At 39.9% G+C, this 26,657-nt stretch overlaps 1 protein-coding gene across 14 annotated transcripts in view; it reads left to right on the top strand.

The window, feature by feature from the left end:
- Positions 1-1,351: 1,351 nt before the first annotated feature.
- The window catches only part of LOC107817705 (uncharacterized), a 28,946-nt gene continuing 3,640 nt past the window's right edge, over positions 1,352-26,657 (top strand). For 4 of the 14 annotated variants that reach the window (XM_075230513.1, XM_075230515.1, XM_075230512.1 and 1 more), the window contains exons 1-6: positions 1,357-2,007; positions 25,121-25,340; positions 25,500-25,741; positions 25,821-26,024; positions 26,336-26,428; positions 26,515-26,616. In XM_075230513.1, the coding sequence (XP_075086614.1) occupies positions 26,579-26,616 (38 nt within the window). In that variant the 5' untranslated portion in view covers positions 1,357-2,007; positions 25,121-25,340; positions 25,500-25,741; ... (1 more) ...; positions 26,336-26,428; positions 26,515-26,578. Of the gene's footprint in view, positions 2,008-11,758; positions 12,217-12,255; positions 14,579-25,120; positions 25,341-25,499; positions 25,742-25,820; positions 26,025-26,335; positions 26,429-26,514; positions 26,617-26,657 lie in introns of those variants that run through there. The other 10 variants (XM_075230522.1, XM_075230521.1, XM_075230523.1 and 7 more) reach the window with 8 other exon arrangements.

Raw genomic sequence — 26,657 nt, 5'->3', positions numbered from 1 at the left:
GTTGTTCGATCACTTGATGTGAATAAGGACCAGTTACGACCTCAAGAAAACAATGAAGATCTTCTTGATCCTGAAGTACCATATCTTAGTGCAATTAGTTCACTAATGTATCTTGCTAACACTAATAGGCCTGACATAACTTTTCAGTTAATGTCTTATCAATATATAGCTCTGCTTCTACAAGGAGACATTGGAATGGAATTAAACACATATTGCGGTATCTAAAAGAGACTACCGATATGGGCTTATTTTATGGCAATGATTGCAATACCGATCTTGTCGGTTATGCCGATGCTAGGTATTTATCTGACCCACACAAGGCTCGATCTCAAACAGGCTTTAAGTTTACATGTGGAGGCACTGTCATATCTTGGTGATCGACTAAGCAATCAATCGTGGCTACTTCTTCTAATCATGCTGAGATAATTACTATTCATGTAGCAAGTCGAGAATCTGTTTGGTTGAGATCTATAATACATCTTATTAGAGATAAAATATGGTTTTAAGTGTGACAAATTACCCACAATTTTGTATGAAGACAATGCAACATGTATATCCCAATTGAAGGGAGGATTCATAAAAGGAGATTGGATAAAGTACATTTCACCAAAGTTATTTTTTACACATAATCTTCAAAAGAATGGTGATATCAATGTGCAATAGATTCGTTCAAGTGATAATATGACTTATTTGTTTACCAAATCTCTACCGACGTCAACCTTCAAGAAACTAGTGTACAAAATTGGGATGCAAAGGCTCAAGCATGTGAACTGATGATCTCATCAGGGGAAATTAATACTCCTTGTACTCTTTTTTCCTTACAAGGTTTTGTCCCACTTGGTTTTCCTTGCAAGGTTTTTAATGAGGCAACCAAAAAGCATATTTCTAAAAATGTGTACTTTTTTTCCTTCACGAGATATTTTTTTTCTCATAAGGTTTTAACGAGACACATTATCTATGGACATCCAAGGGGGAGTGTTATAAGAAATATCAAATTATGATGGATGTCTACTTTTTCTCCATGATCTTCATCTCAAATGCTTAATGACATATTCAATGACATATTTTCTATGTTTAATGACATATTTTCTTCATTTTTTATGTTTATATAAAAGCCTTGTAATAGATAAAAAAATATACACAATTAAAAAAGAAATAAGAATCTCTTCTCCCTTTCTCTCTATATCTCTTAACTTATTTTTTCTTGTTCTATATTATTAATTTGAGTTATATTTCATAACAAAAAGAAGAAAAAGGAACAATGGAAAAGAAAGGAAGGGGAAAAGGCAAAACCAAAATCCACTAAATCACTCCACAATCCACACACATACCCATTTTTCATCATATACCATTTTAATTTACAAATACATCCAGTGCACAATTCACCTGCACATGACGAGGGGTCACACGGTCTCTCAACATTGTTTCTTTCTCCCCAAGACATAATTCTAGATAGAGGATTCAATCTCATTAATTTAGGGAGGGAGGGGCAACGAACAAAGGGGGAGAGTAGAACAATTGAGGGGGAAGTCAGGGACGTGAGAGAACAGAGTGACATGAGCAAATAAAGGGTGGGTGTTATGGTCCATTTAAAAGGTATGGGATTTGAGTCGCACCTCGGTATTGCAATATGGTGATGTGGGTGGGGAACTGCCAAAATTTCAGTAAAAAAATGGAGAGGAAAAAAAACATAGTGGGGAGGCATCAGAGAGAGGAACGGACAGAGGGTCCAAAAATAGAGAAAGGTAGCTGCCTTCTTCTTCTTCCTCGCCACATTCATCTTCTTCCTCTAAAACTCCATTAAACTCACACCAAAAACCAGCTTAAACCCGCTGCCGAAATTTCGCAGGAGTAGGTGAGATGGAGTTCTTTCTTTGAATTTAGGTATCGAAGTCTCCTAACTCATGGGTTCGTCAAGGTTGCTTGCGCGGTCTCCGTCTCGTGTCGATTTTTGGGTTCAATTCATTTGTTGCTGACTCTCTTTAATTGAAAGCTTTGCTCACAAAGGTCCAATTCTTGCCCCATATCTTTTCCTTTTCTTTTAATTGGATGATTTTTGTACTCTTGATTATTATTTTTATTTTTATGTTGTTTAATTATATTTTTGTTGGATAAATTTAATAGCTAAAGTGAGATTTCAGTTCTGTTGCAATGTCCTCGTTAAGAGACAAAGGTTAATAGATTTATTGGTGGCTTGAGTAGTAAAACAAGTACTGGTGGGATTGGGGCTTTGTTAAATTTAAAAGAATTTGAATCTGACATAAACATGGATCGATAAAGTTCATATACGACTCGGCTTTGGGTTTAAGGTATTTCTTATATCTTATTTTTACTGATGCTTTATTGCTTTTTGTTTGTTACTTCATTTTATTTTGTATTGTTTAAAGCCGCTAGGAGTATGTTTAGGCCGACTATACTTGGGCAGGCAAACTTTAGGACGTTTGTGTTTTAGTTTCTTTTGAGGTGAGAGGTCGTTCCCTTTTGTTTATACTCAGTGAAATGCCCCGTGGATTTTGTATATATTTTTATCTGGGGTATGCCCCGTAGTGAATGTAATTGGAGGTCGTGACGGACATTGTGGAATGAGCATAGTATAGACTTTTAGTATTTTACTCTTTTTTTTTATTTAGGTGGGGACGACCTCAAGCCTCTTGTGTGTTTATTTTTCTTTCGTGTGTTGTTGTCTCAGTTTGAGTATTCTTTAAAGCCAACTAGATCAAGTACGTAACCATAACTTTCACGGGACTCGGGGAATGCCTAACACCTTCTCTCCGAGTCAAATGAACCCCCTTACTTAGAATCTCTGGTGCAAACTAGTTTTAGAGTCTAAATATGTTTTAAAGGAAAAAAAATCATTTTTAAATGGTGACTTGGCACACCAAAACCAAATGTCAAGTGGCGACTCTGAAAATCCTCTGAAACACATTTTGTCACTTTCATGATTGAAAACCCCTTTGAGCTTTACAACACTTTATATATTTTAAAGAGGGTTAAGTGAGGTGAAAAATGGGGTGTGACAGGAACCACAACTACATTAGCTAACCATTTGGGATACTTTACCTCTCGGATCGAACCGATATCGAGTAGTAGAGTTATCTCTTCTTTAACAGACTTGTTTCTAACCTCGGCTATCAGGCGTTTCTTTTGCCTCACCGGTGAGAAATTTGGGTCCAAGCTTAGTTTGTGCACGACCACCTCTAATGGGATACCTCTCATTTCCGAGTGCAACCAAACAAAAAATCAACTTTAGCTTTAAGTAAATTAATAAATCCTAACTTGAGCTCGGGATTGAGTCCTGTTCCCAAGTGAAACTTCCTTTACAAGAATTCTTCGAACAAAGCCACTTGTTCGAGTTCTTCTGTTGTGGACTTGGTTGCATATGTCTCCTTCGGTACTTGAAAGTATCTCGGCATCTGGTGGGATTCCGATGACTCCTCGCCTTCATCTTCATTGGTCAAGGGAGAAGGCGCGCTGGTTCCGGTAATTGCTATTTGTCAGGTTCTTTCCCTTTACTGCAGAAAATCGACGTTGCATTCAATTCACTTGCCGCTGGTTGATCTCCCTTATCTGCTTGATTCCTTCTGGGGTCGGGAATTTCAACAGTTGATGATATGTTGAGGGAACAACCTTCATCTCATGCAAACATGGCCTCCAAGGATTGTATTGTTGTCCATATTGCCGTCTACCACTTCGAATAAGGTGGTCTTGGTTACCCCTTCGGTGTTCGTGGGCAGCAGGATCTCCCCTCGAATTGTCACACTTGCTAAGTTGAACCCGGTGAGGAGCTTTGTTGCCGGAATGATGCTTCCAGTTAACTTTGCTTGCTCTAGTACTCTCCATTAAATGATGTTGGCTAAGCCTCCCGGGTCAACCAAAACACGCTTAATCTTAAAATCTAAGACATTGCAAAAAATTACCAGAGCGTCATTATGTGGCAGAAGAATTTCGTCAGCATCTTACCCCGTGAAGGTGATATCATCTTCGATGACTTCCCGGAGTGTCTTGCTTTGAGTCACTGAAACCTTTGTCTTTTTGGTCATCGAGAAGGTTACATCGTTGATTTCATTCCCTCCGAAAATCATGTTGATAGTCAACCGAGGAGGATCTTCTTATATCTTCGAGGGCTCCGCATTATCCCGGCTATGGCTGTAATTGTTCTTGGCCCGGTCGCTCAACAATTATCTGAGATGGTTGTTCTTCAACAACGTCTCCACCTCCCCGTGCAGATGCCAACATTCCCCCAGTTCCGTGGCCGTGGGTCCCATGATATTCGCACAATAAGTTAGGATCCCTCTGGCTGGGATCAAATCTGATTGGCTTCGAGAATCGTGCCTCTTTGATATTTCTCATCACCGATACCAACTCCATTACGCTAATGTTGAAATTTTAATCTGACAACTTGGGATATGTGGAATCCCGGGCCCCCGGTACCTTTTTTTCTTGTAATGATATGTTGTTCCAGCCTCGATCAGTTCCTTTATCGGGCGAACCAATCCGAGGATCGGAACCCTTTGTTGTCGCATCCTTCGGTTCTCTCGTATGGCAAGAAGCGGCCTTTAGAAGATCATCGATCTGCATCGAAAATACCTTTGAACATATCCTGATTCTTGTCTCGGTCTCGTCCTTTGGTTGATGTCGGGAACCCAAGTTAATCATCTTCTATCCTTATTTCGACTCATAGCGGTTATGAACATCCGCCCACGTAATCGCTTGGAATTCGAGCAGGCTTTCCTTCAGCTTTCGGGAAGCGTCAGAATTCATCGGGTTTAAATCCTTTGTGAATGCCTTTGCTGCCTACTCGTCAGGTACGGCCGGTAGCAACATCCTCGCCTTCTAGAACCTGATCAAAAATTCCCGCAACAGTTTAGACTCACCTTGTGCGATCCTGAATATGTCGGCCTTCCTTCAGCTTAGCTTCACTTTTATACATTTTTCATACGAACATCCTATCTTTCAAAATTCTGGACAAGCATATATATATATATATATATATATATATATATATATATATATATACTTATATTATTTTCCTAAGGCTTTTCTTTAAACCCATACCTCTTTAAACTACATTTTTCCCTTATAGGTATCGTGCCCGAATATATGGTAGGCTACATTCTTTAGACACTAGTTAAGCATAGTACAAACAATTAGTCCTAACTCTAGTCTAAGTCCTATGGAGCTACCTCAAGTAGATTTTAAGGGGTGCCTAACACCTTCCTCTTAGAAGAACAAGAACCTTTACCCATAATCTCACCGGTTAGTAGACTAATAAAGAATATGACCTTTAGCAATTAAATAGGTACCCTAGTATACCTTTAAATATTAGGTGGTGAATCTCTTTCATCAACAACAGAGAAACCATAAGTTGAATATTGTTTTGACTAGTGCAAAATAGGCTGCAGTAGCCAATACATGTGGCTAACTTGTACAACTTATTTCTTCAGGCCTGGCCTTACAGTCCCCGGTCTCGATAAGATAGTATTGTTCCCGGTTCTCGCAGTCCCCTATTTTCATGGAAATTTTATTGTCGTATCTTATACTATCCCCCCAGTGTTCGAATGCAAAGTATGCGAATTAGAACACTAGAAGTCTTGCTTCGTTGGGTGAAACACATGTGAACGGTTGAATAATCTTTGGTTCAATGGCAAGCATTGCTTCCCGTTAATAAATTTGCCATTGATCCAAAGATTATTTAACCATCCAGTAGTGGTTTATGGTTTCAATGACTTGTCATTTTAAGGTCATAACTTTGTCGATATCGCTACTCTCGTAGTATGCTTTCCGTTGCTGCCTCGTTAAAAACCTTGCAGAAAAACCCGATTGGGACAAAATATGATTGAAGGTAAAAAGAGTGCAGCACATACCTTCATCATTGATAGCATCCATCAGCAGTAATACCTTTTGAGGTGAGTCACGTTCCAATTATTAGGCAATTTGACTTCATCTTGATTTTTCAGCTCGTATGATCCTTTACCAGTGACAATTGAAACCCGATAGGGACCTTCCCATGTCGGACAAAGCTTCCCAGCGTTGATTTCCAAAGTTCTCTGAGTCACTTTGCTCAAAACTAGATCCTCGACTTTGAAATAATGAAGATTTGCCCTCCGATTATAGTATCTCTTCATCATTCCCTTTTGATCCACTATCCTTATGTGTGCAAAGTTCCTGCAGTCATCGAGCATGTCCAACTTTATCAGTGATGCCTCGTTATTTGTTTATTTGTTTGCTCGAGAAAATCGTAGTGTTGTTCACACTCCTTCCACCTGGATCAGATCTTCCGCATCGTATACGAGAGAGAAATGCGTCTCTCCCGTGCTCGACTTTTCCGTCTCCCGGTACACCCATATCACGCCTAGTAGTTCTTTAGGCTCCTTGCATTTAGCAGCTTTTAACCTCTTTTTGAGGTTTAGCATAATCACCTTATTGGTTGACTCCGCCTGTCTATTAGCACTCAGATGGTATGTTGAGGAGGTAATTCTTTTGATTTTCAGATCTTTGAGAAATTTTGTCACTTTGGAGCCTATGAACTGTGGTCTGTTATCGTAGGCAATCCCCTTTGGTATTCCGAACCGGCAAATTATATGTTCCCATAATTCGATCACTTCACGCTCATCGATCTTTTGGTAAGGACATGCTTCAACCTAATTTAGTGAAGTAATCGATTAAAATTAAAAGGAATCTTACCTTTCTGGAACCCGGTGGCAGTGGACTAACTATATCCATCCCCTATTTCAAGAATGGCCATGGGGACAGTACCGAATGTAAGAGTTTTGCCAGTTGTGAACCAACCATACAAGCGATGACATTTGTCGCATTCTGAACGAACTCTTTTGCATCTTTTTCCATCCGTGGCCAGCAGTATCCTGCCCTAACTAGCTTTAGTACCAATGAATTTGCACCGGAATGGTTCCTGCAAATCCGTTCATGAACTTCTCTCAACACGTAGTCCGCTTCTGATGCTCCTAGACATCGGGCCAACGGGCCTTGGTACGATCTCCTATACAATTTCCCTCCCATAAGGCAGTAACAAGCCGATTTTGTGTGTAGTGCTCGGGACGCCTTTGGGTTTTCGGGCAACTTGCCATGCCGAAGGTATTCTACAAACTCATTCCTCGAGTCCCAGACTAGGTTGGTTGTATTCACTTCGCAAGAGCCATGCACATCTAGCTTCCCAACGTTGATTTCCCAAGTTCTCCGAGTCACTTTGCTCAAAACCAGATCCTCGACTTTGAAATAAAGAAGATTGGCCCTCCAATTATAGTATCTCTTCATCCTCCGCTTTTGAGCCACCATCCTCACGTGTGCCAAGTCCCTGCGTTGATCGAGCAGGTCCAACTTTACCAACAATGCCTCGTTATTTGTTTCTTCGTTTGCTCGGGTAAACCGTAGGGTTGGTTATCCTCCTTCCACATGGATCAGAACTTCCGCACCGTATACGAGAGAGAAATGTGTCTCTCCCATGCTTGACCTTTTCGTCGCCCGGTACACCCACAACACGCCTAGTAGTTCTTCGGACCACTTGCACTTAGCAGCTTCTAACCTCTTTTTGAGGTTTTGCATAATAACCTTATTTGTTGACTCCGCCTATCCATTAACGTTCATATGGTATGTTGAGGAGGTAATTATTTTGATTTTCAGATCTTCGAGAAATTTTGTGACTTTGGAGCCTATGAACTGTGGCCCGTTATCGCAGGCAATCCCCTTTGGTATTCTGAACCGGCAAATTATGTGTTCCTATAGGAAGTCGATCACTTCACGCTCATCGATATTTTGGTAAGGACCTGCTTCAACCCAATTTAGTGAAGTAATCGGTTAAAATTAAAAGGAATCTTACCTTTTCGGAACCCGGTGGCAGTGGACCAACTATATCCATCCCTCATTTTATGAATGCCCACTGGGACAGTACCGAATGTAAGAGTTCTGCCGGTTAGTGAACCAACGGTACAAAGCGCTGACATTTGTCGCATTTCTAAACGAACGCTTTTGCATCTTGTTCCATCCGGGGACAGTAGTATCCTGCCCTAACTAGCTTTAGTACCAATGAATGTGCACCGGGATGGTTCTTGCAAATCCCTTCATGGACTTCTCTCACCACATAGTCCGCTTCTAAGGCTCCTAGACATCGGGCCATCGTGCCTTGGTACGATCTCCTATACAATTGCCCTCCCATAAGGCAGTAACGAGGCGATTTTATGCGTAGTGCCCGGGACGCCTTTGGGTCTTCGGACAACTTGCTATGCCGAAGGTATTCTACAAAACCATTCCTCCAGTCCCAGACTAGGTTGGTTGTATTCACTTCACAAGAGCCATCCACATCTATCTTCCCAACATTGATTTCCAAGGACGACCGGAGTCAGATCCTTTCATCTCCACGGACGACCTTGAAACAATGAAGATTGGCCCTCCGATTATAGTATCTCTTCATCCTTCACTTTTGAGCCACCATCCTCACGTGTGCAAAATCCCTGCGTTCATCGAGCAGGTCCAACTTTACCAACAATGCCTCGTTATTTGTTTCTTCATTTGATCGGGAAAACCGTAGGGTTGGTTATCCTCCTTCCACTGGGATCGGAGATTTCGCACCGTATACGAGAGAGAAATATGTCTATCCTGTGCTCGACTTTTCTGTCGCCTGGTACATCGATAACACGCCTAGTAGTTCTTCGGGCCACTTGCATTTAGCAGTTTCTAACCTCTTTTTGAGGTTTTGCATAATCACCTTATTGGTTGACTCCGCCTCTCCATTGGCGCTCAGATGGTATGTTGATGAGGTAATTCTTTTGATTTTCATATCTTCAAGAAATTTTGTGACTTTGGAGCCTATGAACTTTGGTCCGTTATCGCAGGCAATCCCCTTTGGTAATCCGAACCGGCAAATTATGTGTTCCCATAGGAAGTCGATCACTTCGCACTCATCGATCTTTTGGTAAGGACATGCTTCAACCCAATTTAGTGAAGTAATCAGTTAGAATTAAAAGGAATCTTACCTTTCCGGAACCCGGTGGCAGTGGACCAACTATATCCATCCCCCATTTCATGAATGGCCACGGGGACAGTGCCAAATGTAAGAGTTCTGCCGGTTGGTGAACCAATAGTATAAAGCGCTGGCATTTTTCGCATTTCTGAACTAACGCTTTTGCATCTTGTTCCATTCGGGGCCAGTAGTGTCCTGCCCTAACTAGCTTTAGTACCAATGAATCTGCACCGGAATGGTTCCTGCAAATCCCTTCATGGACTTCTCTCAATACGTAGTGTGCTTCTGAGGCTTCTAGACATCGGGCCAACGGGCCTTGGTACAATCTCCTATACAATTGCCCTCCCATAAGGCGGTAACGAGCCGATTTTGTGCGTAATTCCCGGGACGCCTTTAGGTCTTCAGGCAACTTGCCATGCCGAAGGGATTCTACAAACCCATTCCTCCAGTCCCAGACTAGGTTGGTTGTATTCACTTCACAAGAGCCATCCACATCTATCTTCCCAACATTGATTTCCAAGGACGACCGGAGTCAGATCCTTTCATCTCCACGGACGACCCCAAATTGGCCAATGCATCTGCCTCTACGTTCTCTTCTCTCAGAATGTGTCCGATCGACCACTCCCTGAATCATCCAAGCAATGCCTGAACTTTAATCATATACTATTGCATGTGTTCCTTCTTTGCATCAAAAATCACGTACACTTGGTTTACTACGAATATGGAATCACATTTGATCTCTATGACCTCGGAGCCAAGTCCTCGGGCCAGTTCAGGTTCTGCAACCAAAGTCTTATACTCGGTTTCATTGTTAGTCAACGGAACAGTCTTAATGTCCTACCTCAAGGTTTCCCCCGAGGGCGTGATTAGAATCAACTCAAGCCCGAACTCTTTTATGTCGGAAGCTCCATCCGTAAACAAGGTCCAAACTCCTGAAGTTATTTCTGAAACCAACACCGTTTCTTTAGCTGTCAGGGGCATTAACCCGGGACTTAAATCGGCCACGAAGTCGGCCAGAACCTGTGACTTGATTGCAGTCCTGGGTTTATACTCAATGTCAAATTCACTAATCTCGACAGCCCATTTCGCCTACCGGCCTGACAACTCAGGATTGTGAAGAACATTCCGCAAAGGGAAAGTTGTCACCACGACTATCAGGTGGCACTGAAAAAAAGGCTAAGCTTTCGATAGGCGAGTACGAGAGCTAAGGACAACTTTTCGAGGTACGGATAGCGAGTCTCCGCTCCTAACAAAATTTTACTAACAAAATAGACAGGAAATTACGTAGCTTTGTCCTCCTGGACTAAAACGGCCCTTACTGCTACTTCCGAGACCGCTAGATATATTAGTAATTGTTCACCTTCCTCTGGTTTTGATAATAGCGGGGAGGCTTGAATGGTAGCATTTTAGGTCTTTCAAGGCCTGCTGACATTCTGGAGTCCACTCGATATTGTTCTTCTTCTTCTTCTTCATAAGTGAGAAGAAGTGATCACATTTTTCTAGGATCGGTATATGAACCTTCTTAAAGCAGTCAATCTTCTAGCGAGTCTCTGTACTTATTTTACACTCGTTAGTTGGTCTAGGATGTCTTCTATGGCTTTAATTTTATCGGGATTTACCTCGATCCCTCGTTGTGAGACCAAGAATCCCTAGAACCTATTGGAGCCAACCCCGAATGCGCATTTTTTCGAGTTGAGCTTCATGTTATGCTTCCTCAAGATATCAAATATTTCTTGGAGGTGTTTCAAATGATCACATGCATTCAAAGACTTGACTAACATGTCATTGATATATACTTCCATTGTTTTGCCTATTTTCTTCTCGAACATCTTATTCACAAGCCTCTGGTAAGTGGATCCGGCTTTTTTAAGCCCGAATGTCATCACATTCTAACAATACGTGCCAAAATTCATTATGAACGAAGTTGTATTCCTGATCCTCCGGGTTCATCTTGATTTGATTATACCCGGGGTATGCATAGAGAAAACTCATTAAGTCGTGCCCGGCCGTTGCATCAATCATTGATCAATGTTTGGCAATGGGAACAAGTCTTTAGGGCACACCTTATACATTCTAAACTTGTTATTCTTCTTTGGAAATGTAGACGTATAATTTTTTACCCTCCCCGAGATTTTTACATCTTTTAGTGCTTACATGTTTCTTTTAGTTATCATATTTTTACTTTGCCTATTTTTGAGTTTTTTGCTTTATTTTCTCTTAAAATGAAAACTACAAAAATATTTTCTTTTATTTTAGCTAATAGGTATTTTATATAGTTAGTTTTAATTTATCTTACTTTCCATGAAATTGAAAAATACTAATATAGTTTTGACATTTTGTTTTACAAAAGATAGTAAGAAAAGTTTCACAAAAATAATTTTACTTAGTAGATTTTTGATATTACCTATTTTCCTAGATAATTAGTAATTTTTGTAAGTATGTTTTAAGTTAGCCCTTAAAAGAAAAAGAATAAAAAGACAAACAAAAACAAAAGAAGAAAAAGGAAAAACGGAAAAGAAAGGAACGGGAAAAGGCAAAATCAAAATTCACTAAATCACTCCATAGTCCACACACATACCCATTTTTCATCATATACCATTTTAATTTACAAATACATCCAGTGCACAATTCACCTGCACATGACGAGGGGTCACACGGTCTCTCAACATTGTTTCTTTCTCCCCAAGACATAATTCTAGATAGAGGATTCAATCTCATTAATTTAGGGAGGGAGGGGCAACGAACAAAGGGGGAGAGCAGAACAACTGAGGGGGAAGTCAGGGACATGAGACGGGAGCAAATAGAGGGTGGGTGTTATGGTCCATTATAAAGTATGGGACTTGAGTCCCAAGTCGATATTGCAATGTGTTGATGTGGGTGGGAAACGGCAAGAATTTCAGTCAAAAAACGGAGAGGAAAAAATAGAGTGGGGAGGCATCAGAGAGAGGAACGGACAGAGGGTCCAAAAACAGAGAAAGGCAGCTGCCTTCTTCTTCTTCCTCGCCACATTCATCTTCTTCCTCTAAAAACTCCATTAAACTCACACCAGAAAACCAGCTTAAACCTGCTGCCGAAATTTAGCAGGAGTAGGTGAGCTGGAGTTCTTTCTTTGAATTTAGGTATCGAGGTCTCCTAACTCGTGGGTTCGTCGAGGTTGATGGCGAGGTCTCCGTCTCGTGTCGATTTTTGGGTGCAATTCATTCTTGGCTGACTCTCTTTAATTGAATGCTTTGCTCACAAAGGTCCAATTCTTGCCCCATCTCTTTTCCCTTGTCTTTTAATTGGATGATTTTTGTGTTCTTGATTATTATTTTTATTTTTATGCTGTTTAGTTCTATTTTTGTTGGATACATTTAATAGCTAAAGTGAGATATCAGTTCTGTTGCAATGTCCTCGTTAAGAGACAAAGGTTAATAGATTTATTAGTGGCTTGAGTAGTAAAACAAGTACTGGTGGGATTGAGGCTTTGATAAATTTAAAAGAATTTGAATCTCACATAAACATGGATCGATAAAGTTCATATACGACTCGGCTTTGGGTTTAAGGTATTGTATCTTATTTTTACTCATGCTTTATTGCTTTTTGTTTGTTACTTCATTTTGTTTTGTATTGTTTAAAGCCGCTAAGAGTATGTTTAGGCCTACCACATTTGGGTAGGCAAACTTTTGAGGTATCACACTTGGGTAGACAAACTTTAGGACGTTTGTGTTTTAGTTTCTTTTGACGTGAGAGGTCGTTCCCTTTAGTTTATACTCAGTAAAATGCCCCGTGGATTTTGTATATATTTTTATTCGGAGTATGCCCCATAGTGAATATAATTGGAGGTCGTGATGGACATCGTGGAGTGAGCATAGTATAGACTTTTAATATTTTCCTCTTATTTTATTTTCTATTATTTAGGTGGGGACGACCTTAAGCCTCTTGTGTATTTATTTTTCTTCCGTGTGTTCCGAAGGCCACTTAATTCTCAATCACAGCTTTTTCTTTGGAATTCACCTCCAAACCACTCGTATCTATTAAAAAATGACTCAATAATATCAAATATTGCTAAAGGAATCAATTATATTGCATAAATTAAACTTCCCAAATTTTCCTCCAAAAAGTCAAAAAAATTGACCCCGGCCCGCTTGGTCAAAACATGAGGTTCGGACCAAAATTCTTTTACCCATTCACTCCCGAGCCTGAATATGTAATTAGTTTTGGAATTCGACCTCAAATTGAGGTTTAAATCCCCAAATTTTCGAAATTCCTATTTTCTACCCTAACCCCTAATTCTACCATGAAAACTCTAGATTTTAGGTTGAAAATTCAAGAAATGTAATGGGTAATTGAAAGAAAATAGTTTAGAATTACTTACCAACAATTTGGGGAAGGAATGACTCTTGAAAAAGCGTCCCTCACCGTTTGGGTTTTGAGAAAAATAATGTTTTTTGGCAAAAATCCCGTTTTGAATTTTGTTAAGTGCTGGGCGACAGTGTTCATCGCGTTCGCGAGAGCACTGTCACGTTCGCGAAGGGTACTGGCTGCCAAGCCTTCGCGAGGCCCAGCTCGCGCTCACAATGATCACTCCCCTCTGGTCTTCGCGTTCGCGCTGATGGAACGATCCCCCCCCCCCCCCAAGGTCCCCACATGCTTCGCGTTGAGCCGGTCGCGTTCGCGAAGGGTAAATCCCCCATCACTTCGCGTTCGCGACCAGGCCTTCGCGTTCGCGAAGAAGAAGTCTCAGCCTCATCAGATTACTCTTCGCGTTCGCGAGAGGACCTTCGCGAACGCGAAGAAGGATATGACAGACACTAGAATATGCAGAAACTAGATTTTTCCCAAGTCCAAAACATCCCGTGGCCTATCTAATACTCACCCGAGCCCTCGGGGCTCCAAACCAAACATGCACACAAGTCCCAAAACATCATACGAACTTGCTCGCGCGATCAAATCGCCAAAATAACACCTAGAACTCTAAATTTAGCACCAAATCAAATGAAATTCTCAAGAACACTTTAAAACTTCTAATTTGTCAACTGGACGTTCATCACGTCAAATCAACTCCATTTCTCACCAAATTTCACAGACATGTCTTAAATATCATATGATGAACTGCATGCCTAGTGTTTGTATTAGTGGAGTTATATATATCGGTTTGTTTACAAACTTGCTATAGCTGCATTTGATGTCAAATCTGAACAATTCAAAATTATTACATTGTAGAATATATGCATCTCGTCATTGTAAGTGGGATTACAAGCTGATTGAGGTAAAGGGTAAATTAGCGGTCATAGATTGTGAAAAGTAGTTAAGTGGATACTCCTACTTGTGGATTTTAGAAAATGCTCAGAGAGAAGATCAATGGAACAATCATATCATTAGTTTTTCTTCAATATGGAATGACATACAGTCTAGAATACAATCATGTCCTCATAAAATATCATTTTGCAAATCTAACGATGGGGAGATTGTATTCATTGTGAAATTAACTTGAGGTATTTTGTGTTTGTGTTATGATTTCACGAGATCAAAGAGTTGGAGAAAAGCAGAAATCAAGGGACTTCCTGAGAAGAGTTATATCATAGACAGTTATAGTTACGTACAAAGTCTCATTCCCATTGGGTAATTTTGCAGTACTCATTTCCAGGTTTAAACTGGAAGGAATTTTAAGTACTTATGTCTTCTTTTTCGTTTTAACTTGGCTGGTTCTTGATTCCCATTTTAAGTTATATGATCATTTTGTTAGGGATACAGTAGATATGCCCTAGATCCATTCTCATATTTGATGATTTGAATATATTTTTGTAAACGTTATTTGATATAAAAATATATGGCATTTGATATTCTTTTATCATAGTTATTATTAATTGCTTGATTAATCGAATAAGGTCTTGAGACTTGTTATCGTGATAGAGATCATGATAATGAGAGTGGAGTTTCTTATAATTAAATCTTAATTTTTTCTTGATCGTAGGATTATTAATTTGGACATTAGTAATCCGGTTAGATCAATATTTACGTGATCGTCTTTATTGGAAAAAGATTACTTGATCTCATTAGCTAAATCACATAGATAGATGATGCATATAGAGATATGATCATTGAACCGACTCATTGGATAATTCCTAATGGTTAGAATTATCATAAACTGTCAATAGGGTATTCTCTTGAGAATGTGATGTGAGAGATTCCTTTGACCTCAGATCGTCATAGTATTAACAAGTTATTTATTGTGCTTTGATACTAGTGTCACGATCCAAAATCTCACCTGTCGTAATGGCGCCGATCTCAATACTAGGCAAGCCGACAATCTCAATAAACCACCATATCTTTTAAATTTGAAAACATAATTATTAAATTCAGCGGAAGAAATTCCTCACAAACAAAAATATAAACACTCCCAAAATCCGGTGTCACTGAGTACATGAGCATCTAAATAATAACAAAGTCTGACGGATAAGAACACTGTTTGAAAATACAGAACAATACAATAACTGAAAGGAAAGAGAGTCAAGGTCTGCGGACGCCAAGCAGCTACCTTGATAGTCTCCAACAGATAAATCCTCAAATCTGGCAATCGCCGTATCCAGAAGTACATGCATCTGCACACGAGGTGCATAGTGTAGTATGAGTACAACCAACTGAATAAGTAACAAGACTAACCTCTGGGCTGAAAGTAATGACGAGCTCTGCAGGTACAGTCCAGCAAACTCAAACTTCTCCGAAATGATCTAAAATCACCCTGAAACTCATTTGGAACCTCCCGGATACAAACCATATATGAATTTCAATCATAAAACATGCTACGGACCTGCTTGCGCACTCACAATACTGAAAAGAGGTCATCTTGACCCGATATTGACCATGGTCAAACTCCCAAATTTCTTAACTTTATTAGTCTCTCAACCAATGATCCAAAAATACACCCAAGACCCTCGAGACCCGTCAAATCATACCAACAAGTCCTAAAATATCATACGAACTTAGTCAAAACTTCAAATTATATCAAAAAATGCTAGAACCACGAATCATACCCCAATTCAAGCTTAATGAAACTAAGAAATTCCAACTTCTACATTAAATGTCAAAACCCATCAAATCACGTCCGATTGACCTTAAATTTTGCACACAAGTCATAAATGACATAACAGACCTATACAAATTTCCAGAATCAGATTCCGACCACGATATCAAAAAGTCAACCCCCGGTCAAACTTCCCAAAATTCAACTTTCGCCATTTCAAGCCTAATTTCACTACGGACCTCCAAATCATAATTCTGACACGCTCCTAAGTTCAAAATCACCCAACGGAGCTAAAAGAACCATCAAAATTCAAATACGGGGTCGTTTACACATAAGTCAACATCCGGTCAACTTTTCCAACTTAAGTTTTTAATTATGAGACTAAGTGTCTCAATTCATATCAAAACCTCACCGGACCCGAACCAATTACCCAGCAAGTCAGATATCAACTATAAAGCATAAATTGAGCAGTACATGGGAAAACGGGGCTGTAATACTCAAAATGATCGGTCGGGTCGTTACATTCTCCCCCACTCAAACATACGTTCGTCCTCGAACGTGCCAAGAGTTGTTCCTGGCCTTCAAATCTCTATTCCACCTTACCATGCACATACTCGGTGGTGATCCCATGCCACCCTATTCCATATAGGCCTGACAATACCACGTAATTGAAGATCATTACTTCAACCTTAGCCTATAAATCTTGGAATTTAATTTCCAACATTCAGAATTTCTTTTCAAGATCCGAATATCACATCTACACATTGTATGAGTATGAACAAGCTGCATCAAGCCATAACCATAACCCCATATATAATCACGTAACATACTACACAACTCGCATGCTCGCAGCACCATTTTCGATCACAGTAACTACTCCAAACTAACTCGGTAATAGTATTAAACCCCATAACAAGCCAAACCTCATTCCAAAACCTTCATACACTGCTAATAGTGAAAGAAACACGTGGAATCTCATAACCCCTTATCAAATCAACAAGTCATGGAGTTGTCTTGCCCCAACCAGAATCATAATCACCTTCTAAGTCGACTTTCAATATTATCCTCCCAATATACTGTAATAAATCTGATAGTACTCATTCTAGGTCCAATGGCCATATATTATTAAACACAACTATCTCACTGACATGCCACACCAATACAACTCAAGCCACAACTGCGCAACCTTGTACCCAAAATGGGAGATGTCTCAAAGTAGAGAACCGTATTGCAAGTTCAACAAGCACCACCACAACTGCAATACTATAAGCTCATTATATATAGTAGAACCAAGACACGCGAATTTAACAACAGTAACCAGCTCTTCTAGAGCTCACATTAACATCACTCGCATGGGAAACTCACGTGCTATAGTATCAATATATGAATTTGCACGGACAACTTACATGCCAATAATATAAGTATATAGATCCGCACGGACAACTCGCGTGCCAATAATATAATCCGCCTGGCATGGTCACATGCCTCTAGTCCAAGCAAATCATACCTGAGCAATCAAATAAGTACACTTGTATATGATAAATAAATTATGATTCTCATGCTCCTGAACTGGTATAAATAACACGTCATAGAGTAGGCAGGTGCAAAGTGTGCTATCACCATTCAAATCGGCAAGTTAATGCAGAAATAGTAATTACCCAATTTATTCAGGGAATTAGCCTCTTTGTAACCTCAAGTGTAGTCCAGATAGTTCTCAACAAAGGTACAAATACGAGAAAGGTTATCACTTTACACTTAACAGTCAACTCTAGGCATATCTTTGCCTAAGCATTCTTCTGAGTATGAATACTTAGCCCGATACCCGCACATGGGCTCAAACCTCACATATATGTGCACTCATAGCGCGTAGCTATCATAAATAATTAACGCAACTAGTGCCTCCATTGAGTTTTAAATAAAATAGTCACCTCAATCAGGTCGTAACCCCGAAACAATATGCTTCTGAGAACTCCCAGTCTCCAATTTCATAGAACACATGAATCATCGTAACTGGTCCCAACTCCAACACTCAAATGACTAACACATATTTCATGCACAATCTTCCCACTAGGAATACTTTCAAATTAAATTCTTCTGTGCCACATAGCAATAGCTGGAATATCAGCAGTCTATCAACCAGGTGAGTACCACAATACCAATGAACATCCGTAAATAAAAACACAATGACCTTTTGAAATGTGCACCCTTCTTAAGGATTATCGAGCAATTATAACATTCATCTAAATATATAACACTGACCATTCTGTCCAGAATTCGCGACCTTCTCTTCAAGAATGAACTGACACCTTGTACATATAAATCTTAATCCTGCATACCACACCACATCTATCATGCCATCATGTGACAAGCAAAAAAATCTCATTATCAACTTTGAGTCACCAGCAAATTACATACCCTATTAGTTAGAAAACTTTCTCTTGTTCTTTCCAGAAGGAAATCACAATACACAACACGTTCCCCACACCAATAGAAAATATCCGATTCAACCATGGTGAAAACCATCAAGAACACTTTGAAATCCATCTGCACATAACCAAGCTATCATAACTGAATTCCTCTAACTCGACCAAGCCACACAGGCCACCAACCCAAGAATATTTCCACTAAAACATATGTAGAGCCTCACTACTTCATAGGTACACAAAGAACCCCTGCAAGGCTAAGGTTACCGTCTTGGCGTGACAATCTAATATAGCATGATAAGATGACGGCCAATCCATACCCAGTATGACATCAAAATCAACCATGTCGAGAAGTAGAAGATCTACACGAGTCTCAAGACTCCCAATGGTGACCACACACGAACGATAAACACGATCTACAATAATAGCATCTCCCACTGGTGTGGTCACATACACAAGAGCACTCAAAGAATTACGGGGCACAACCAAATAGGAAGCAAAATAGGATGACACATAGGAGTAAGTAGATCCCGGATCAAATAGAACTGAAGCATCTCTACTGCAAACTGAAACAGTACCTGTGATAACAGTGTCAGATGAATCAGCCTCAGGCCTGGCTGGGAAAGCATAACACCGGGGTTGGGCCCCACCACCCTGAACTACGTCACTGGGACGACCTCTAGCTGGCTGGTCTCTACCTCTAACGGCTTGACCTCCACCTCTAACTGTCTGGCCCCTACCTCTGGCTGGCTGAGCAGGTGGTGCAGCAACTGGTGCCGGAACCATGGCACGAGAACTCTGATGCTGTGAGCTGCCCGTAGCCCGAGGGCAAAATCTAGCAATGTGCCTCGGATCACCACAAGTATAACATAACCTCGGCTGCTGTGACTGCTGACCCTGAAACTGACCCTGTCGACCTGAATGACCACCCTGATAACTCTGGAGTGGAGGTGCACTAATAGGAGCTGATAATGCACTCTAGGCTAGCTGGTCGGAATAATGCATCTGAGGGCCACGACCACCTGAGGCACCGTGGGATGCCTGGAGTACTGAATGAAACGGCCTGGGAGGATGGCCTCTAGCAAAAGTACTCCTGCCTCTAGATGAGGCATCGCTGAACTCACCGGAATGATGAGGCCTCTTGTCAGACCTCTAACCTCCCTGAGTAAGAACCATCTCGACTCGTCTGGCGACATTAGCAGCCGCCTGAAAAGAAATTTCAATCCCAGTCTCCTTAGCCATCTGCAATCTGATAGGCTGAGCAAGTCCATCAATAAACCTCCTCACCCTCTCAATCTCGGTGGGAAGCAGAAGAATGGCATGACGGGCCAAATCCACAAAACGGGTCTCATAATGAGTAACAGTCATACCGCCCTGCCGGAGATGCTCAAACTGACGGCGATGCTCCTCTCTCAATGTGATAGGCAAAAACTTCTCTATGAAGAGCTGAGAGAACTGGTCCCAAGTAAGAGCAGTCGACCCAGCTGGTCTGGTCAACAAGTAATCTCTCCACCATTTCTTGGCGGAACCAGTCTTCTAAAATACAGCAAAATCGACCCCATTGGTCTCCACTATACCCATGTTCTGTAGAACCTTGTGACAGCTATCAAGATACTCCTGGGGGTCCTCTGAAGGAGCACCACTGAAGTGAATAGGAAAAAGCTTGGTAAACCTGTCTAATCTTCATAAAGCCTCAAAAGACATAGCTAACCCATCTCCGACCTGCACCGCAATAACTGGCTGAACTAATCCAGTTGGCTGAGCTACTGGAGCCTGATACTGGGGAGCTATCTGCTCCGGAGCGGGAGTAATAGGAGTCTGGGCTCCTCCTCCAGCCTGAGAGACTGTTGGTGCCATGGGAAATGCGCCATTCTGGGCCACACTTTCCATAAGGCCCACCAAACGGACCAAAGCGTCCTGAAGTACTGGGGTAGCAATGAGCCCCTCCGGAACCTGAGCTGGACCGACAGGAACAGTCTGGGCTGGAACCTTCTCGTCAATCTCTATCTGAGGCTCCACTGTTGGGGCTGCTGCTCGGGCCCTAGGCTGAGCTCTGCCCCTGCCTCGGCCTCTGGCACGGCCTCAACCTCTGGCCCGCGTAGGAGCTATCACTGGAGGCTCTGGCTGCTGCTCAGCTGAGAAAGCGGTACGTGTTCTCGCCATCTGCGAGAGAATAAGAGTAGAAGAGTTCAATCAGTATTGAGAAAGCAAAATCGCACCACAAAGAAGAATAGAAGTGAAACTTGTTCCTAAACTTCATAGCCTCTGGAAGATAAGCACAGACGTCTCCGTACCGATCCTCCAGACTCTACTAAGCTTGCTCATGAATCGTGAGACTTAGGCAACCTAGTGCTCTGATACCAACTGTCACGACCCGAAACTTTCCACCGACGGGACCGTGATGGCGCCTAACATTTCACTTACTAAGCAAGCCAACATTAGAGAATCATTTATCCAATTCCTTATTTTTGTTCAGTAATTAGCAATAATTAACTACGATGAAATATAACAAGTGCGGAATATCATAAATCTGTATTAATTACTTTCACCCGGATCTGGAGTCACAATTCACGAGCATTCTAGAACTTACTATAAGTAATAATCTGAAAGAAATACAACTGTCTGAATGAAAGAAAACAGTAGGACATAAAAAAAGTTAGACGGGGACTTCAAGGTCTGTGAACACCGACAGACCTACCTTGAGTCTCCGGACAGCGGAACAATAGCAAATCTCGATCAACCTGAGCCGGTATCAAAATCTGCACAGAAAGTGCAGAGTGCAGCATTAGTACAACCGACCCTATGTACTGGTAAGTGTCGAGCCTAACCTCGACGAAGTAGTGATGAGGCTAAGGCAAGACACCTACAATCACTGTACAATTTAACAGTGTATACGCAAATAACAGGAATAAAGAACTAAACAGTAAATGTCAGGAGGGGAGACATACTGAGGAAAATACAAGATAAAGAACTACAACAGAATGATCACCGGAGTAGTCAATATACCATGAATCAACAGGAATAGTGAATACAGTAAAGAAGAATGCACGACATAACCCTTCGTGCTTTTACTCTCAATCTCATCATAAAATTAATAGTAACGGCACGACATCACCCTTCGTGCTTTTACTCTCATATCATGGCTTCGTGCATTAACACTCACCATATGGCACGACATCACTCTTCGTGCATTAACACTCACAATATGGCACGACATCACCCTTCGTGCATTAACACTTACAATATGGCACGACATCACCCTTCGTACATTAATACCCACAATACGGTACGGCATCACCCTTCGTGCATTAACACTCTCCCTTACCATAATGCAATACATAAATATCAACATGGAGGTAGAATAACAAGTACAAACCTTACTTAAACATTTGGTTCCATAATATCAATCTTAACTTTGAAATAAAAACTCAATTATCACCAGAAAATTTTGTAAACATGATAAGAACGATAATTTAAATAACACTAGTATAACACGTAGCAATTTGGCATATGAATGAGACAATATCAGAAAAAAAATAGAGAAACATGGAAAAAAAAGGTAAATTGGCGGCGCATAAGTACTCGTCACCTCACATATACGCCGCTCACATGAATTTCGCTTAACAAATAATCTAAGGTTCCTAATTCCCTCAAGTCAGGGTTAGACACAATACTCACCTCGCTCCGAAGGCTACTTAATTCTCAATCACACCTTTTCCTTTGAATTCACCTCCAAACCACTCGTATCTATTCAAAAATGACTTAATAATATCAAATATTGCTAAAGGAATCAATTATATTGCATAAATTAAACTTCCCAAATTTTCTTCCAAAAAGTCAAAAAAATCGAACTCGGGCCCGCTTGGTCAAAACCCGAGGTTCGGACCAAAATTCTTTTACCCATTCACCCCCGAGCCCGAATATGTAATTAGTTTTGGAATCCGACCTCAAATTGAGGTCTAAATCTCCAAATTTCTTAAATCCCTATTTTCTACCCTAACCCCTAATTCTACCATGAAAACTCTAGATTTTAGGTTGAAAATTCAAGAAATGTAATGGGTAATTGAAAGAAAATGGTTTAGAATTACTTACCAACAATTTGGGGAAGGAATGACTCTTGAAAAATCGCCCTCACCGTTTGGTTTTTGAGAAAAATGAGTTTTTTGGCAAAAATCCCGTTTTAAATTCTGTTAAGTGCTGGGCGACAGTGTTCATCGCATTCACGAGAGCACTGTCGCGTTCGCGAAGGGTACTAGCTGCCAAGCCTTCGCGTTATTGATGATCACTCCTCTCTGGCCTTCGCGTTCGTTCGCGTTGAGCCGGTCGCGTTCGCGAAGGGTAAATCCCCCATCACTTCGCGTTCGCGACCAGGCCTTCGCGTTCGCGAAGAAGAAGTCTCAGCCTCATCAGATTACTCTTCGCGTTCGCGAGAGGACCTTCGCGAACGCGAAGAAGGATATGACAGACACTAGAATATGCAGAAACTAGATTTTTCCCAAGTCCAAAACATCCCGTGGCCTATCTAATACTCACCCGAGCCCTCGGGGCTCCAAACCAAACATGCACACAAGTCCCAAAACATCATACGAACTTGCTCGCGCGATCAAATCGCCAAAATAATACCTAGAACTCTAAATTTAGCACCAAATCAAATGAAATTCTCAAGAACACTTTAAAACTTCTAATTTGTCAACTGGACGTTCATCACGTCAAATCAACTCCATTTCTCACCAAATTTCACAGACATGTCTTAAATATCATAATGAACCTGTACCGGGCTCCGGAACCAAAATATGGACCCGGTACTAACAATGCCAAACATCAATCAATTCTTAAAAATAATTAATTTTCAGACTTTTAATTTTCATCAAAAATTCATAACTTGAGCTAGGGACTTCCGAATTCGATTCCGGGCATACGCCAAGGTCCCATAATTCGATACGGACCTACCGGGACCGTCAAAGCACGGATCCGGGCCCGTTTACCAAAAATATTGACCGTAGTCAACTAAAATAAACTTTTAAGGCAAAAATTCTTATTTTCATCAGTTTTCAACATAAAAGCTTTTCAGAAACCTGCCCGGACTGCGCACGCAAATCAAGGAGGGTAAAAATGAGATTTTAAATGCTTAAGAGCGCAGATTCGAGTTCTAAAACATAAGATGACCTTTTGGGTCATTACAAATATCCATCTTTGTTCCTATTTTGGCATTTTTAATTTTCGGAGTGTTAGCCCCGATTAGCAAAGGGCCGGAGAAACTTTTTATTTATGAGTCGTGTATAGAACCAATAGGCGATGCTTGGTTACAATTTAGAATCCCTTATTATATGTTTGCTCTAATTTTTGTTGTTGAAATGGTTTTTCTGTATCCACGGGCAATGAATTTCGATGTATTGGGTGTATCTGTATTTATAGAAGCTTTCACAGGTTCTAATTCCATATGCATATACTACCACAAAATAGACCTTTAGCGACAATTTTGTAGGGGCAATAAACTAATTGCCGCTAAAGTATTCACGGAACACAATCTTTAGCAGCATATGACCATTTGTTGGGAAAGGCAGAAATAAATAAGTCAAACCTGGTCTCAAGAGTTTTACGGACAATTCAAAGTTATTAATCACTATTAAAAGTTAGTAATTTTCAATCTGTTCTCCCTTCAGTAACGCCGCAGGTACATGCATTATATATTTCGCTCTTCTCCTCACTCAATTTGGTATGTCAATGTTTATCCTAGCATGTGTAATGATACTTTGCGTCATTGAGATAATGATAGCACTTAATTGTCAGCCTTCTTATTTTTGATTTTTAATCGTCAGTATCTTGCAGTAATGTGTCGTTAATTGCTGAGGTTTCTCTAGATCTAATGTTTGTTTCATTGTTTTCTCTGCCAAATTGATGAAAATTTCTCATTTCCTCCAATTTGTGGATTCATCCATGCATATCTGATCAAATTTTAGAATTATATGTAAACAGTACATAAGCTCCGTGGCTTATCAAAAATTTAAATTAAAAATGAAAAGTACCACCATAGGTGATATTTTGTAGTGCATTGGTAATGTAGGTTATTGAGCTAGCTTATCAAATTTGGTGATTATTTTCACTTTTATGCTAAAGTATTTTTAATTTATTATTATAATTGTAGAGAAGTAATGGTGATGGAGAAAATGATATTGAATGTGAAAGTGATAAGGATATGTAATAGAAGTAAGATTTTTTGTTGTTCATAGAGTTGTTCTTATTATGTTATAGCTTGTTAAGTAAATCGTGGAACTAGAATGTGTCGTAAACTCGACAATCAAAACTTGATAAGGAATAGTCTGATGTGCTTATGCCCTGTTGCTGTTGGAATTAAAATGAATTTGTGTTGAGTGAGTTGCTTTACTGAAGTTTTTTTATTAGGATGAGTATTTGTTTACTCTTTATTTGTCCAGTGAACTAATGGTTAATCTTAGTCTTGGATCTACTTAGGGATTGAGTTTCAAAATGTACATTATCTTTTTTCTGCAGATCCTTCAGTGAAATATTATTGTGTGGCGTATGTTCTGTTGAATAAACTATAAATGTGCAGCATTGAACGATCTTAAGTTCATGTAATTAGGACCATAATTATATATAAAGTGCATAGGTTCTGACTGTAGTTAAACTTTCTTTAATTTGACACTACATATCTGAATATCTGTTGATAAACTATAATTATCTTAATGACTTCTGCAGGTTCTTGAAAATAGATAAGTACATAATTTTGGAGAACAAAATATGCAAACCAGAGTTGGTAGTAGATTGGTCACTGAACAGTATCACGATGAAGAAGTACGGCCATATATTCAACAATTAATGAATGCTCAGAATTGCTCTCCAGCCCAAACTTATGATAATCAATCTAATATTTTGAACAATTCTGTTGGTACTGGAGCTGAGCAGAACAATGAATCAGGTTCTATTTTGAAGTTTTAGTATTGAGTCCACTATTTTCTTAGTATTGCTTTGCACTAGCTGTAGGTTCTGCTAAAACAAGGAGTTAATTCTCCAGCTCAAGACTATTTTCTTTGTGAATTTGCTTGCACTAGATCATGGACCTTTGAATCTGTTTCAGGTCCTTCAGAGGTAAGAAAAGTTTGTGGGCCTACACTACTAAAAGATGTTTGGAATCTACCATCAAGGAAGACAATTGATGTGCAATAGAATAGTCGTAATCAAGCTATTGGAAAAAAGGGTCGAAAGCTTGCTAGCTTTCTAAGTATCATTGCTAGAACCCCAGAGCTGACACCGTTAAATATAAATGATTGGCGAGTATTTGACAAAGAAGAAAAGAAGAAATTGGTGGAGTTTGTGAGGGTATGCAATTTTTATTCTTAATAAGTATCATTCTTTTTATACATGATATTTTCTTGTAAACTCGTGCTTTATTTTTTAGAAAAAGTTCTCGATTCCAGTATGTAGAGAAGAGTTTATAAAAAAGTCAATAGGGAAAAAATGGAAGGACTATAAATGTGATTTGAAGACTATGTATGTGACCAAGTATAAGAGCAAAGATGCCTTGATGAAAAATAGACCAAGTCACATACCAAGGGATCAATGGACTGGTCTCGTCTTGTATTGGCTTTCTGATAAAGCAAAGGTGAGTAAGTTTTTGTGTTGAATCTACATTTTATAACTCTCTGTCCTGTTTTTCTTCTTTGAACCTTTTTGTGTTTATTCAAAGAACATATATTTAATAAGAATGTTTACTTGGTCTTTACCAGTTACATTTCACCCACATTATACCAACCAAAATATTTTTAGAAAGTGCTGCAAACGTTGTGGCAGGTGGTTCAGAATATGAATTTTGCCTTTTAAATATAGCCCCTTGAGCACAATAGATGATTTGGTTATTAGTTTATCTTATATGATTAAGTATTGTTAGTGAGTATTTTTGTGTTGCAATAACAGAAGCGCAGTCAAGCAAATAGAATCAGTAGGGCTAAACAAAAGATGCCTCACACAGGAGGATCCAAAAGCATAGCAACCTTGATGAATGAAAAGGTATTAATGTATAAATTACATACCATAAGATTCTATAATTCTTTTCTATGATATCTAATTGTTTGGCATCAATTTAACTTTATTAGGCTATAGATGGAATAGAGCCTACACGTGCTCAAGTTTACATATTAACTCATACAAAGCGTAAGGATGGTAGACCATTGGATGAGGAATCTTCAAATACAGTTGTAAGATTTCTTATAAGTTGTATTTTTTAAGATTAAACATA

Source organism: Nicotiana tabacum, chromosome 15 (assembly GCF_000715075.1).
Source record: "Nicotiana tabacum cultivar K326 chromosome 15, ASM71507v2, whole genome shotgun sequence".
Classification (NCBI taxonomy): Eukaryota; Viridiplantae; Streptophyta; class Magnoliopsida; order Solanales; family Solanaceae; genus Nicotiana; species Nicotiana tabacum.
The sequence above is the reverse complement of the archived record's forward strand: the minus strand, read 5'-3'. Positions and strand labels throughout refer to the sequence as shown.